Source organism: Trichechus manatus, unplaced genomic scaffold, assembly GCF_000243295.1.
Source record: "Trichechus manatus latirostris isolate Lorelei unplaced genomic scaffold, TriManLat1.0 scaffold00148, whole genome shotgun sequence".
Taxonomy (NCBI): Eukaryota; Metazoa; Chordata; class Mammalia; order Sirenia; family Trichechidae; genus Trichechus; species Trichechus manatus.
The window spans coordinates 1684424-1701456 of NW_004444084.1; the positions used below are offsets into that span (position 1 = coordinate 1684424).

Consider the following 17033-nt stretch of genomic DNA (forward strand, 5'->3'; position numbering starts at 1 on the left):
AAACAAACAAATCTACAATCAATAAATGAGAAAAATAACCACTGAATGCCCCGAAAACAGCAGACAATATCTAAACATTTACAAAAACAGGACAGGATGGTTCCAGTAGGCGTCCAAAATAAAACACCAGATGACTCTCTTGTGGAAGACAATGCACTAGAACTACCTGATAGGGAATTCAAATCTCTAATACTCGCAATTCTCCAAGAGCTGAGGCAAAAAGCTGACAAACATGAGGAAAAAATAGACTAATTCATGGAAAATACAGAAAAAAAATTGGAAGAATTAAGGAAAATAATGCCGGAACAAAATGCCAAAATAAATTCACAACTAGAAATTATACAAAGACAACAATTAGAAATCCGAAAGATAAACAACCCAGCCAAGTTGACACAAAGCCATAACCATCACAGCCAGCGTTACTCTCGCCTCATACCTTGGCATTTATTACTGACAGATGTACATTGTTAATGTGCAAAATAGTAAAATAGATTTCTTACTATTGCCATAAATGTGAAATGCTGGATAATGAGAGTCAATAAGTGAGGAGTAGGTGTATTATGCAATTCTTATTTTTATGTTTTTTTTTTTTACATTGTGTCTTTTATTGTAAGTCAACTTGTATCTTATCTGGAAGTTGGCAAAGTATTAGTAAACACTTTCAGAGGTAATAAAGCAGGTGAACTCTGACTCTGCAATGGCATTGATTATTCAGTGATGATTATTTTTCGCTAAGAACTTAAGATTTTTAAACACATTTTAGTTTGACTGCAAACGCTAAAATGTGCAAAATACATCAGTGATAAAATAGCTACGAATCTAAAAGAGTTTCAAGCTTTCTATTTAATTTCTCATACTTTAGGAGAAGCAACATTAAAACTCTGTTCCCAAAGCAACTAAATTTTTCAATCTGAAAAACAAATAACTTTGAAAGCTGCTGGGTAGACTGTCCTGTGAGAAACCACAGAACATCTTAATGTCTACCTTCCACAGCCCCTAAGAACTAAAGTTGTTGATGACTTACATCATGATGTAGGGTTAGTCCCAGTCAGCAATAAAACAAACATATATCTAGTATGCAGCATTCCAGGTATGAGCTCCTATTAACACTGAGCTGCATCAACTCTATAACTCACCAAGTGGCCTAGTTCTCAACTTCCCTGCCAATATTATAGTTCAGTACTGTGACTATATTTCAGACCTAGGCTAATACCATGCTAAGTTCCTGTCAGCTCCAACCTTTTGGACAGTTCCGTGGAAGGTATGGAGGTAGTGTTTAGCTCCTGTGCCTCTCCATCAATGATGGACTAATCACCTAGAACTAGGAAGCTACTACATACTTGATTCCTTCCCCCAATTCCATTCATCACTGGCCTTAGTTGCTTAGATCTCAGCATGTCTTCTGCTTGAAAGCATCTGAGTTACAGCAGACTAATGGAGCTAAACGAGAACTTCACCATCATGTAGTTCAACTCCTACGTTTTATACTTGAGAGAACTAAGACCCAGAAGTCAAGCATTATTGTACATCTTAACTGTTAGATAAGGGGAAAATAAAGATGCTAGTTGTCTAAGCCTCCTGACCTTTAGGTCAGGGATCTTCCCATGACACCATGCCTACCTATATACTCTGTACATAAGCCCCCTTACCTGTGAAGGGAACAGAGATGGGTCAATTGCACCTTGAGAACTCCTCCCAGTAGTAACACATTCCTTCAACAACTGTTTCAAAGTTTCTTTCATTTCCAAGGATAAATCATTTAACCAAGTCTGAAAATAAAATCATAAAATAATATACACAAGTCATAAAACAAATACACAATCTATTGACTGCCCTCCTCTTTTATCTCAGGAGGGATGATTATAATTTCTTATTATCTCCCAAACTCCCAAAATGTATTATAAGGGATATAATACTTTATTTTATTAATAAATGATCTAAATAACTTGAAAAGAACAATATTTTCATCTCTTAGGGTAATGGTAAGTGTGAAAACCCCCAAATTTGTGGTTAGCTAACAGTATCATTGCTATATATACACATATGTGTGTATATATATACGCCTATACACACACACACACACACACATAAATACATTGCCATTGGGTCAATTCCAACTCATAGCGACCCTGCAGGACACAGCAGAACTTCCGCATAGGGTTCTCAAGGAGTGGCTGGCGGATTCTAACTGCCGACCTTTTGGTTAGCAGCCGCAGCTCTTAACCACTGCACCAGCAGGGCACCATATATACATACACATACATAAAATTTAAACATTTGAAAAGTAAACCATTCATTTTATCATGATAAATCAAATTAGAGATTTAGGCCAATAAACTACAGTCAAAGTGGCTGACTAAGTCCTGTGACTCATGCTATGCTATCCGTTGCCATCGAGTCGATTCCGACTCATAGCGACCCTATAGGACAGAGCAGAACTGCCCCACAGAGTTTCCAAGGAGTGCGAACTGCCCCACAGAGTTTCCAAGGAGTGTCTGGTGGATTCGAACTGCCGACCCTTTGGTTAGCAGCCGTAGCACTTAACCACTACATCACCAGGGTTTCCCATGCTATGCTGGTGACCTCATATTCAGAAAGAACAGCTTCATCAGGATGAACTGTGTTATTTGAGGATTGGGTTGACTCTTTAAACAAAACTAATTTTGCTTCAAAATCAAAACAATATATTCTTCCAAGTACTTGATTATAGCTAAAATAATAAAAGTTAATTAAAGTTAAAATAATAATTACTGATAAATAATAACAATGAATATATGTAAATCACTACTTAATAACTTTAAAAGACTGACTCATTTACAATAAAACATCAGGGCAAAAGGTACAATCTTTAACCTTTCATCATTACTTACTTGAAATGAACTCTAAGTCCTAGCTTTTTTATTCATCTGCAGAGAACGTTCCAGCATTAAAAATATCATGAACCTGTGCTCAAAAGCAATTAAAGCTAGAGTGAGACTGTCTCTCAGAGTGAGACAACAGAGTCACCTATTCAGCTAATCATCACAACAGTCTGCAGAGTTCCAGCATTTCCTTTGCTGGCAAAACTGCTCTAGCTCAATTACTGAAACTTAACCTCTTTCTCCCTCTATTCATCTGTTCTGAACAAAATTACTAGAAAAGAAAACAATTAAAACAAAAAACTTCACCAAACCCAAGAGCTATAGCAAACTTTCTATGCTTACAATTGCCTGATTATGTATTCAACATCCAATAAAGTGTTGAGACCTAACAAGGACTGGACATTTTGTTAGGCATTATGCATGGCCCCGAATTTGTCTCAGGAATATCATTTTGTAACCTGAAAATTACAATTCAATGTGATACAACCTATTGCTGGTTGGCTTTAGCTAAATACCTGTAACAGACCTTTAATCAGTTCACTTCCAGTCCTACAGAACCAATTAATCAATAGTTGTTCCAAAAATACACTAGTTTCAATTGTAGTTGTTCACCTAAATCATATGGTATATAACTTATATTTTAAAGAGAAAAGAGAACAAAGACTTATTGAATACTTATATCCCAAGCACTATATGGTGTACTTAAATATAGTTATCTCATTTAATCTCCAAAAGAAATTCTTTGCAATAGACATTAAGTTTCCCATTTTACAGATGAGAAAACTGAGGCTCTAATTCACACAGCTAATAAGATATGGAGCTAAGATTAAAATCTTTTTGGACCACACTTAATGGTATGACTGAAACTGGAGGGACTCCAGAAGACATAGTCCCCAGACTCTTTGTTAGCTCAGAACTGAAACCATTCCCGAAGCTAACTCTTCAGACATAGATTAGACTGGACAATGGGACATAAAATGATACTCATGAAGGGTGTGCTTCTTAGCTCAAGTAGATACGTGAGAGTAAATGGAGGTGAGATGAGAAGGCAAAAAGAGACAGGAGCTGGTTGAATGGATATGGGAAATTCGGGGTGAAAAGGAGGAGTGTGCTGTCACATTATATGGAGAGCAACTAGGGTCATATAACTATGTGTGTATAAATTTTTGTATAAGAAACTAACTTAAACTGTAAACTTTCACTTAAAGCACAATAGAAAAAAATCTAAGTTTTTTTAACTCCAAAGCCAAGGATCTTCTCATTATTACATGCTCCCTTTCAAAGACTAAAAATCCATATTCTTTTGACGATCAAAACACTCTGATTAAAACAAAACAAATCACTTTTTAAGGTATGAGATGAGTTCTTTTAAAGGCCTGAATTAATTAACTTTAAACTGGCTAAATTATTTTTGATACAAAGATCAAAGAATTTTTTTTTCACACTTGAAAAATAATTGTTTACCTCCACATTATTTGACAGGAGAACTTTGTTTTTAAAAGGCACAACTTCTCCCTCTAAAGATTTCATTGCAATTATATGCTTTGATTCCTCATCAAAGCATACACTGTTAATACCTGTAATATAAAAACAATAATTTTAAATGCAAAAGAATTAAAGATACAATGATTAGATACTATATATGTATACCACATAATATATAATATGATTATAACGTATGCCATATTATATACATAGTAGTGTCCCTAGTATTTAAATATCCTCCTGAGGAAAAAATCAATTTTTGATGGATAATTTTATCATAAATATCAAATGTTTCATACAGGTAGATACCTAATAACATGACACGGTTCACTGATAGTTTTATAGTATATTTACAAATTTTTATTTATTCATTCATTCTCACCATTTTCCACAAAGAATATCAGGCAACCTAATCAATTACTGAGTATCAATCAATAAGAACTTACTGTCCTCTCATACACTGTTGGTGAGAATGTAAAATGTTACAAACTCTTTGGAAAATGATTTGGTTGTTTCTTATAAAGTTTAACATACACTTACTATATGACCCATCATTCCACTCCTAGATATATACCCAAAAGAACTTCAAGGTAATCAAACAAATAACAAAAAAACACCCACTGCTGCAGAGTTAATTCCAACTCACAGTAACCCTATAATATAGAGTAGAACCGCCCCACAGGGTTTCCAAGGCTGTAAATCTTTATGGAAGCAGAATGCCATATCTTTCCCTGTGAAGCGGCTGGTGGGTTCGAACTGCCAACTTTTCAGATAGCAGCCAGATGCTTAACCACTGTGTCACCAGGGCTCAAACAAATACTTGTATACACATGCTCATAACAACTTTAATCCTAATAGCCAAAAACTGAAAACAACTCAAAAGTTCATTAACAGGTGAATGGGTGAACAGACTGTCGCATATGCAAATAATGGGATACTATTCAGCAATAAAAAGGAATCAAATACAGTTGCAGGTATCTCAAAAACATTATGCTGAGAAAAAGAAGCCAGAGGCAAATGATACATAAGAATACATACTGATAATTCCACTTATATGAAGTTCTAAAAACTAATCTATAATAATAGAAATTAGATCAGTGGTTTCAGGGGCAGAGGGGTACATCTCAGGAGGGGGATAGAATAGCTGCAAAGAGGCATGAGGGAAAATTCTGGCTGATAGAAATGTTCCATATCTTGATTGGAGTGGTACTTAAATTTACTGAAACTCAGCAAACTACTTAAAATGTGAGTATTTTATTGCATGTAAATCATGTGTCAATAAAGTTTATGTTTAAAATAGTAAGAAATGTCCTAGACATGGTAGTAAGAACAGTGATCATTACAGACAGTATTTAGGTATGAGACAAAAAGATAAGAGAAAGGGGAGGGCAAAGAAGACTTCCCTTTCCCCAAATCTAGAGCCCTCATGGCATACAGGTTAAGAGCCCAACTGCTAACCAAAAGGTTGGCAGTTCGAATCCACCAGCCGCTTCTCAGAAACCCCGTGGGGCAGTTCTACTCTGTACTACAGGATTGCTATGAGTCGGAATCAATTCAATGGCAATAGGTTTTTTTCCGCAAAAATTCCATGTCATTTTATAGTATATAAAAAAAACTTGAAAATATTAACTCATTTCATTCTCAAAAAAATACTTTAAGTTATTATTCCCAATTTAAAGGAGGGAAACGAAGTTTCAGAGAGGTAAACTAAAAACCGACTAATAAATAGCAGAGACAGGGCTTTACTGCAGCCTTCTCATTTCAGGAGCTCCACAGCCCAAATCACAGTTTCAGATATAAGCACCCTAAGTTTCAAATATACAGAGGTTGGAAATTTTTTCTGTAAAGGGCCAGGGATTAACTATTGTAGCCTGGAGGCAGGGCCAAGATGGCAGAGTAGTCAAACGATTCCTGTGGTCCCTTTTACAACAAAGACCCGAAAACAACTGAATCAACTATATATGACAATCTAGAAGCCCTGAACATCAAAGGCAAAGTGGAGTAAATCGAACTGAGCAGCAGGGAGAGGGACAGATGGTTCAGAAGTAGCAAAGAGTTGCCAGACATGACCCAGTGGGAACTGGCACCCTGCAGCCGGCACACGCAGTGAGGCAAGCAGTGGCGCTCCGGACATGTTTTCCACATCGGGAGAGACCAAGTGGCAGAGAGTCTACTCAAGCCTCCAGAATCAGTCAAAAGCAATGCTCAGTCAGCAAAAGATAAGTACATGTATCTAACCTATCAAACAGATCAAAAAACACCCCCTTTGGGAAAAACCTCTCTCCCATTTACCTGCCCCCTCCCCACTCTGCACTGGGTCCCAGGCTGGCTTCAGCCTTTGCCATGTCCCCTGGGCCGTAAGTAAGGACCTGTTACACACCCTAAGCCATTCTCTCGGCCTTGGAGAAGGAACAAATTAATAAACAGGAATAAATAATTTGCAAGGCCCCCTAAGCAAGAACTTCGGGTAGGCGCGGCTCCTTTGCCTAGGCACAGGCATAAGGGGTCCATGGACTTTAAATGCCTTTCACCCCTGCATACTCCTATGTGGGCCCATTTCAAGAGCATAGGCCCTTATTAGCACAGTACAGCAGGGTATATACCTGAAGCCTAACTTCAACTGTATCAGCTATATGGTGAAATGGCAGGTTCATGACATCTGACACTGCTCTGCCCATTAAGCAAGGTCCTCACCTACCTAAATCAGGGGCTGGAGGACTGGTGGCTCCACTCACGCCACCTAGCTACCTGTGACAGGGGTCCAAGAATAAGTGCTGCCTCTCAGTCCTTCCAGTCAACAGCACTGGGTGCCCACAGTCCAGCTGCAAAACCCACCCACCTACATGCTCTAGGGAACAGAGACATGCTCTTCTCCCAGACACTCAGGAGCAGCCATTAGCCCCCTGCTTTAGCTTAGTGTGTGACTCCCTACTGCAGCCAGATACCTGTGCCTACACCAATCACCCCTGCCCATCTAGGACTGTAGGTTAGAGCCTACATGACACACTTGGTGACCGACTACCTGGACACCTGAGCTGAATCCATACAAGAAAAGTAAATGGACTCCTGGGCTCACATACTTAGAAACAGATCTAACCACTTGGTGACAGGACATTAGAACTTCAAAGGCATCAATAATCAGACTAGCTCACATGAGCAGCCTACTTGGGCATATCAAAACAAAACAAAACAAGAAGCTAGGACACAGTAAGCAAACATAAAATAAATATAATAACTTATTGATGGCTCAGAGACAACAGTCAATATCAAATCACATAAAGAGGCAGACCATGATGGCTTCAGCAAGTGCCCAAAAAAAAGACTCAAGACACTTTCCAGAGGAAGAGAACTTCTTGGAATTACCGGAGGTAGAATACAAAAGATTAATATACAGAACTCTTCAAGACATCAGGAAGGAGCCCAGGCAAAATGCAGAACAATGCAAGGAACACACAGACAAAGAAATAGAGGAACTTAAGAAGATTATACAAGAACATAATGACAAATTTAACAGGCTGCAAGAATCCATACAGGGAGCAAACACAAATCCAGAACATTAACAATAAAATTTCAGAATTAGACATCTCAATAGAAACTCACAGGAGCAGAATTGAGGCAATGGAAGTCAGAATTAGTGAGATTGCAGATAAAGCACTTGACACCAACTTATTTGAGGAAAAATCAGATAAAAGAATTTTAAAAAATTAAGAAACGCTAAGAATTATGTGGTACTTTATCAAGAGGAATAACCTATGAGTGATTGGAGTACCAGAAGAGGGGGATAACAGAAAATATAGAGAGAATTGTTGAAAATTTGTTGGCAGAAAACTTCTCTGATGTTATAAAAGATAAGAAGATATCCATCCAAGAAGCTCACCAAACCCCACACAAGGTAGATGCCAAAAGAAAGTTACCAAGACATATTATAATCAAACTTGCCGAAACCAAAGATAAAGATAGAATTTTAAGAATGGCTAGGGATAAACAAAAAGTCATCTACAAAGTCAGTAAGACTAAGCTCGGACTACTCAGCAGAAACCATGTAGGCAAGAAGGCAATGGGATGACATACATAAAGGCTTAAAAGAAAAAAACTGTCAGCCAAGAATTATATATCCAGCTAAACTGTATCTTAAATATGATGGCAAAATTAGGCCATTTCCAGATAAACAGAAGTCTAGGGAATTTGCACAAAGCAAACCAAAATTACAAGAAATACTAAAAGGTTAGAAAATCAATAACATGGGAAAATAAGCCTAGAACACAGGACAGAGCAACCAGATATCAGCTCAGATACGGAACACAAAAAAACAAATCAAAGCTGAAACGGGAAACAAAGACGTCAATATGTAAAAGATGACAATATTAAAACAAAAAAGAGGGACTAAAAAATGTATTCATAGATTTTTCATATGGAGAGGAAGTCAAGGGCATATAAAGAAATAAAAGACTGATTTAAATGTAAAAAAATAGAGGTAAATATTAAGGTAACCACAGGGGAAACTAAGAACCCTACAAATCAAAATAAAAAACAAAAACATAAAGACTCAGCAAATACAAAATCAACAACAATGAAAAAGATGAAAAGAAAATACATAAAGAAAAATGACTCAGCAAAGAAAATTAAGTGGAACAAAGAAATGGTCAATAACACACACAAAAAAAGACATCAGAATGACAGCACTAAACTCATACCTATCAATAATTGTGCTGAATGTAATGGACTACACACACCAATAAAGAGACAGAGAGTGGCAGAATGGATAAAAAAACATGATCCGTCTACATGCTTCCTATAAGAGACACACCTTAAAGACACAAACAAACTAAAACTCAAAGGATAGAAAAATATATATAAAGCAAACATTAATCAAAAAAGAGCAGGAGTGGCAATATTAATCTCTGAAAAAGAGACTTTAAAGTAAAGTCCACCACAAAGGATAAGGAAGGACACTATGTAATGATTAAAGGGCCAATCACCAGGAGGACATAACCATAATAAATACTTATGCACCCAATGAGAGGGCTCCAAAATACATAAAACAAACTCCAACAGCATTGAAAAGAGAGATAGACAGCTCCACAAAAACAGTAGGAGACTTTAATGCACCACTTTCAGTGAAGTACAGAACATCCAGAAAGAAGCTCAATGAAGACACAGAAGATCTAAATGCCACTATCAATCAACTTGATCTCATAGATATATACAGAACACTCCACCCAACAGCAGCCAAGTATACTCTCTTTTCCAACGCACATAGAACATTCTCCAGAATAGACCACATATTACGCCATAAAGTAAGCCTTAACAGAATCCAAAGCATCAAAATATTACAAAGCATCTTTTCTGACCATAAAGCCATAAAAGTAGAAATCAATCACTGAAAAAGCAAGGAAAAAAAATCAAACACATGGAAAATGAACAACATCTTGCTCAAAAACTACTGGGTTATAGAAGAAATTAAGAATAGAAAAAAGAAATTCATAGAATCAAATGAGAATGAAAATACATCCTACCATAACCTTTGCGACACAGCAAAAGCAGCGCTCAGAGGTCAATTAATACCAATAAATGCACACGTCCAAAAAGAAGAAAGAGCTAAAGTCAAAACATTTACCTTACAATTTAAATAGAAAGAGAGCAGCAAAAGAACCCCTCAGGCAGCAGAAGAAAGCAAATAATAAAAATTAGAGCAGAATTAAATGAAATAGACAATAGAAAAACAATTGAAAGAGTTAATAAGACCAAAAGCTTATTCTCTGAAACAAAATAAAATCGATAAACTGTTGGCCAAACTGACAAAAGAAACACAGGAGAAGAAGCAAATAAACTGAATAAGAAATAAGATGGGCGATATCACAACAGACTCGACTGAAATTAAAAGAATCATAACAGAATACTATAGAAAATTGTACTCTAACAAATATGAAAACCTAGAGGAAATGGACAAATGTCTAGAAACATAATATCTACCTAAAGTAACACAAACAGACACAGAACAACTTGATAAACTATAACAAGAGATTGAAAGGATAATTTAAAAACTCCCAACAAAAAAAAACCCTGGTCCAGACAGTTTCACTGGAGAATTCTACAAAACTTTCAGAGAAGAGTTAAACACCACTACTACTAAAGGTATTTCAGAGTATAGAAAGGGATGGAATACTCCCGAACTCATTCTATGAAGCCAGCATAACCCTGATACCAAAATCAGGTAAAGACATCACAAAAAAAGAAAATTACAGACCAATATCCCTCACCAACATTGACACAAAAATCCTCAACAAAATTCTAGCCAATAGAATTCAACAACATATCAAAAAAATAATTCCCCATGATCAAGTGGGATTGATACCAGGTATGCAGGGATGGTTCAACATTAGAAAAACAATCATTGTAATCCATAACATAAATAAAACAAAAGACAAGAACCACATGATCTTATCAATTGATGCAGAAAAGGCATTTGACAAAGTCCAACACTCATTCATGATAAAAACTTTCAGCAAAATAGAAACAGAAGGGAAATTCCTCAACATAATTAACAGCATTTATACAAAGCCAACAGCCAACATCATCCTAAATGGAGAGAGTCTGAAAGCACTCCCCTTGAGAACGGGAACCAGACAAGGATGCCCTTTATCACTACTCTTATTCTACATTGTGCTGGAGGTCCTAGCCAGAGTAATTAGGCTAGAAAAAGAAATAAAGGGCATCCACATTGGTAAAGAAGAAGTAAAAGTATCTCTTATTTGCAGCTGATATGATCTTATACACAGAAAAGCCAAAGAATCCACAAGAAAACTACTGGAACTAACAGAGGATTTTAGCAAAGTATCAGAATACAAGATAAACATACAAAAATCAGTTGGATCCCTCTACGCCAACAAAGAGAACTTCGAAGAAGAAATCACCAAATCAATACCATTTACAATAGCTCCCAAGAAGATAAAATAGTTAGAGATAAATCTAACCAGAGACATAAAAGACCTATACAAAGAAAAATACAAGACACTACTGCAAGAAACCGCAACAGTAGTCAAAACAGCCTAGTACTGGTACAACAAAAGATACGTACACCAATGGGATAGAATTGAGAATCCATACATAATTCATCCACTTATGAGCAGCTGATATTTGATGAAGGCCCAAAGTCCGTGAATTGAGGAAAAACAGTCTCTTTAACAAATGGTGCTGGCATAACTGGATATCTATCTACAAAGAACTGAAACAAGATCCATACCTCACACCATGCATAAACACTAACTCTAAATAGATCAAAAACTTAAATATAAAATCTAAAATGATAAAGATCATGTAAGAAAAAATAGGGACAATGCTAGGAGCCCTAGTACATGGCATAAACAGAATACAAACCATAGATAACAATGCACAAACACCAGAACAGAAACTAGATAACTGGGAGCTCCTAAAAATCAACCACTTATGCCCATCAAAAGACTTCACCAAAGAAGTAAAGACAACCCACAGATTGGGAAAAAATTTTTGGCTACGACAAATCCAATCAGGGTCTAATCTCTAAAATGTACAAGATATTGCAAAGCCTCAACAACAAAAAGACAAATAACCTAATTAAAAAATGGGCAAAGGATATGAACATGCACTTGGCCAAAGAAGACATTCAGGTAGCTAACAAGACACATGAGGAAATACTCACGATCATTAGCCTGAGATAAATGCAAATCAAAACTACAATGAAATACCATCCCACCCCAGCAAGGCTAGCATTAATCCAAAAAACACAAAATAATAAATGTTGGAGAGGTTGTGGAGAGACTGGAACACTTATACACTGTTGGCAGGAATGTAAAATGGTACAACCAGTTTGGAGATCAATTTGGCACTTCCCTAAAAAGCTAGAAATAGAAATACCACATGATTCAGCAATCCCAGTCCTTGGAATATATCCTAGAGAAATAAGAGCCATCACACGAATAGACATAAGCACACCCATGTATATATATGCACCCATGTCCATTGCAGCACTGTTGAAGATAGCAAAAAGATGGAAACAACCTAGGTGTGCATCAACAGACGAACAGGTAAACAAATTATGGTATAGTCACACGATGGAATCCTATACAATGATAAAGAACAATGATGAATCTGTGAAAAATCTCATAACATCGATGAATCTGGAAGAATTACGCTGAACGAAATCAGTCAGTCACATAAGGACAAATATTGTATAAGACCACTATTATAAGAACTCAAAAAAAGGTTTAAACACAGAAGAAAACATTCTTTGATGGTTACAAGGGTGGGGAGGGAGAAAGAGGGGTATTCACTAACTAGATGGTAGACAAGAATTATCTTAGGTGACAGGAAAGACAACACACGCTACAGGGGAAGTCAGCACAACTGGACTAAACCAAAAGCTAAGAAGTTTCCTGAACACAACCAAACACTTCGAGGGACAGAGTAGGAGGGGCGGGGGTCTGGAGACCATGGTTTCAGGGGACTTATAGGTCAACTGGCATAACAAAGTTTATTAAGAAAATGTTCTGCATCCCACCTTTGGTGAGTGGCATCTAGGGTCTTAAAAGCTAGTGAGAGGCCATCTAACATGCATCAATTGGTCCCAACCCACCTGGAGCAAAGGAGAATGAAGAACATGAAAGACACAAGGAAAATATTAGCCCAAGACACAAAAAGGGCCACATAAACCAGAGACTCCATCAGCCTGAGACCAGAAGAACTAGATGGTGCCTGGCTACCAACAATGACTGCCCTGACAGGGAACACAACAGAGAGTACCTGATGGAGCAGGAGAAAAGTAGGGTGCAGAACTCAAATTCTAGTAAAAAGACTAGATAAATGGTCTGACTGAGACTGGAGGGACCCTGGAAGACATGGCCCCCAGACTCTCTGTTAGTTGAAAACTAAAACCATCCCTGAAGCCAACTTTTCAGACAAAGATTAGACTGGACTATAAGACATAAAATGATACGTGTGAAAAGTATGCTTCTTAGATCAAGTAGATACATAAGTCTAAATAGGGAGCTCCTGTCCAGAGGCAAGATGAAAAGGCAGAAAGGGACAGGAGCTGGCGAGTGGACACATGGAATCCGGGGTGGAAACGAGGAGTGTGGTGGTGTCATAGTATGGGGAGAGCAACTAGGGTCACATAGCAATTTGTGTGTAAATTTTTGTATGAGAAACTAACTTCAACTGTAAACTTTCATTTAAATCACAGTAAAATTAATAAATAAAATAAAAAGTATTGTAGCCTTATAAGTCATACAGCCTCTGTGGTAACTACTTGACTCTGTAATGTGTAGCACAAAAGCAGCTATAGACAATACATAAATGAATGAGCATGGTTGTGGTCCAATAAAACTTTTAAAAAACCAGCAGTGAGCCAGATTTGGCCCATGGGTTGTAGTTTGCTGACCCCTGAATATAAGTGATAATGATGAAGTTTTTTTTACTTCTTAACTGGAAAAATATACCTCTTTTCCAAACAAATGAAATATTTTGAGAAAATAATAATCATCATTTTTGTAACAAACCTATTCTATTTGCCATAAAAAAATACCCAACTAAAGTGACTCAACAGTCTCACTGAAGCATACAACAGTAAATTACACTTTCACCTTCATCTATTCCTATAGCTTAATTATTATCTATATACAGATGGCTCCCAATTCTACATTCCTAGCCTAGATCTCTCTGCCTATTTAGTATCTCCACTTGGATGTCTTTCAGGAGACCTTAAACTTAATATGTATAAAACTGAAGGGGTCACGTTCTCCTTCACCTCCAGATCTTTGCACAGGCTATTCCCTTTGCCTCCCGACTCTTCTGCTAGCTAAGGAGTGCATACACAGTCTTCAGATCTCAACTTAGATGTCACTTTCTCCATAATATCTTAAAACTGAGCTAAATGCCCTCACAGATGCAGCTGTAACATCACATACTTAGGTTGATCATGGAAATTATCACCTTGTATAATATTTGTCAACTTACTACCTTATCTTCTCCACTACGCTGTAAGTTCCTTGAAGGTAGCATCTGTATTTTATTCAGTAGTCCATCTAGAGCTTAACATCATGCCTGACATATAGATGAAACGCAATAAATATCTGTTGAATAAATGTTGAATCCTACCAGCAAACAGCTTCTTAAGGTGAGACTGAATCACTGATGGGTTAGTAGACTGGCCCAGTATTTCTAACAAGTCATCATCACCAATAAAATAAAATCTTGGGAATGCTGAGCGTTTTTCCTAATAAACATAAAAATAAAAATAAGACCCTTATCTTTTCAAACAAAGACATCAAATGCTTCACAATTTATTACAAAAATTGTTTTAAAAAAAAAAACACGCCTCCAAAAATTCATTCAATGATTTTTGACATCTTTGAAGCTGATCAAGTATAGTTAGTAGAGAATTCCTGATTCCTGCATGACTAGTTAACGTTGTTACTCTATTGTCTCTCTTGATGTCAGACATTATTGATCTGCAGAAGAAAAGAAAAATTATTTTTGCATTTATTATAACAATTTTTTGGCTGAAAGAGAAGTACTGACTTATTTTTTAGGCTGTTTCAACCAAGCTACTTGAGGTAACACTATTATAACAGCAATACATCATTATGTTTCTAAAAAGTAATGCTAAATACTAAGAGTATTTCATTACCATTTATAACTTATTAACCATATTGCACATTCTCTTATTTCATTCATTCACTAAATAAATACGTATTAAGCCATACCTCATGGAGCTAATGGCCTGATGACAAAGAAGGATGTTAAATAATTTCTCAGTAAAATGCTTAAATAAAATTATGATAAATGCAAAGAAAGAAAAGTACAAAGTATTGTAAAAGTGGCTAATAGGGTAACTCTTAAACTAAGACTTCCTTGAGGAAGTAATTTAAACTGAAAGATGAGTGGACAAAAAAAAAAAAAAGTCAGTGAGTAGGAGGGGAAGAGTTCCTAGAAAAGATCCTGGGAAGGAGCTTGGCATGTTTGAGAAACTAAAGCCTAGAGTCACTAAAGCAATAAGCAGAATAACACAAGAAAAGGCCAGAGAGATGGGCAAGAAGCAGATCATGGAGGGCCCTATAGCTACTATTTTCATCATTATCCTTAGAGCAATGAGAAACCATATTAAAGTTTTACTTAAAGGAGTAAAGGAAAGAAGTGAGGAAATTTTCATTTTAAAAATATTAATCTGGCTGGTTATTGTATGAAAAACTTATTGGACACGGCAAGAGCAAGTCAGGAGATTACTGCAGTAGTTCAAATGAGTGATAAAGTACCTTGGAATGGGAGTTGTAGACATGTAAAATGTGTTTTTTCAAGATACAAGAAGTAGGTTAGAATCAGCAAAATTTGATAACTTAATAGATTTGAGAGTGGAGGCAGAGGGAGGTGTCAAAGATATCCATTATGGTTCTGCTTTCAGCAATTAGGTGGTACCATTTATTGAGGCAGGAATCAATAAAGAGAAAAGATTTGTAGAAAGTGGCTCATGAAATCCATTTCTACGTATTGACTGAGGATGTTGAGTAGATTCGGAGCTCAGAAGATAAATATGGGCTGAATATACACATTTAGTAGACCTTGGTAAATAAAAGAGAACTGATGCTAAACGTAGGGGTAAAGATCACTTAAGGAGAGAATACAGGTGAGAAAAGAATCTAAGACTGAAACCTGGAGAATGTCTACACCTAAAGTGTTAGAGGGCTGAAGACTAGGAAGTACAAGTAGGAACCAGAGAGATAGGCAGAAAACAGTAGAATCAGAAGCCTAGGAAAGTGACTTTCCTAGAAAGAAAAAATGCTCAACTCCACTAAATACTACTTACAAATGAAGGAATTTAAAATGTCCATCGAATTTACAACTGGAAAGTTACTGACGACTTTAGGAAGTATATATATTAGGTAGAGTAGTAAAGACAGAAAATAAACAGAAATAGTTCAAGAGATAAATGACTGAATGAGAGAAAACAGCTTCTCAGAAGGATCCAATAGAGAAAGAGTTTCCACACACAGAGGATACAGATAATGTAAAAGCATTTAGCAGTATTAAGTACCACAGGATATGAATGAATAAATATTGTCATATATGTCTATTTCTTATATAGTAATTGCACTGACCTAAAATCTTCATCAACTCTGTTGAAACGTGTCTGTTCTTTTGGCAATGCTCCACGGCCGAAAATGGGTTCCAAATATACCCACTTTCTTTGAATATGGTTTAAATTCTGCAGGTACTCATCTAACTCTGCAAGTTTTCTTTCCCAAATTGACACTTTATCTTCAAATCCTTTATAATAAGGAGAATCCTTTAAGGATTGAAGAAGGCATCTATTATCTCCAACCTGATTTACTGTATCTTTCCAGTCTTTGATCAGCTTAATGGTTCGACTTTGGCTGTCTTCATAATCAGTCAATGTAAACACTGCTCCAACTCCCCAGAGATCAAGTTCACGTAAAGCTTCTCTGATTGTAACTTCACCTTGTGCCCGACTATTTAAATCCTATTAACACAAAATATCCATATTATTTAATTAACATATATGTAAACTGTAAGAACTGTATTTTATAAGAAAATATGTTTTTATCTGGCTTTTTACTATAAAGCAAAAACAATTTAAGTAGGTATATTTTACATATAATCCAACAGAATTATCAACTAATGTATCAAGGGATATCA

At 36.4% G+C, this 17033-nt stretch overlaps 1 protein-coding gene across 2 annotated transcripts in view; it reads right to left on the bottom strand.

Annotated features, from left to right (window-relative positions):
- Positions 1-17033, bottom strand: part of DYNC2H1 (dynein cytoplasmic 2 heavy chain 1) — a 376170-nt gene that overhangs the window by 318160 nt on the left and 40977 nt on the right. For both annotated transcript variants that reach the window (XM_004385852.2, XM_004385853.2), the window contains exons 26-30: positions 16475-16857; positions 14698-14830; positions 14478-14595; positions 4326-4438; positions 1650-1769 (exon numbers count right to left, since the gene is read on the bottom strand). In XM_004385852.2, coding sequence (XP_004385909.1) covers positions 1650-1769; positions 4326-4438; positions 14478-14595; positions 14698-14830; positions 16475-16857 — 867 coding nt within the window. The remainder of the gene's footprint in view (positions 1-1649; positions 1770-4325; positions 4439-14477; positions 14596-14697; positions 14831-16474; positions 16858-17033) is intronic.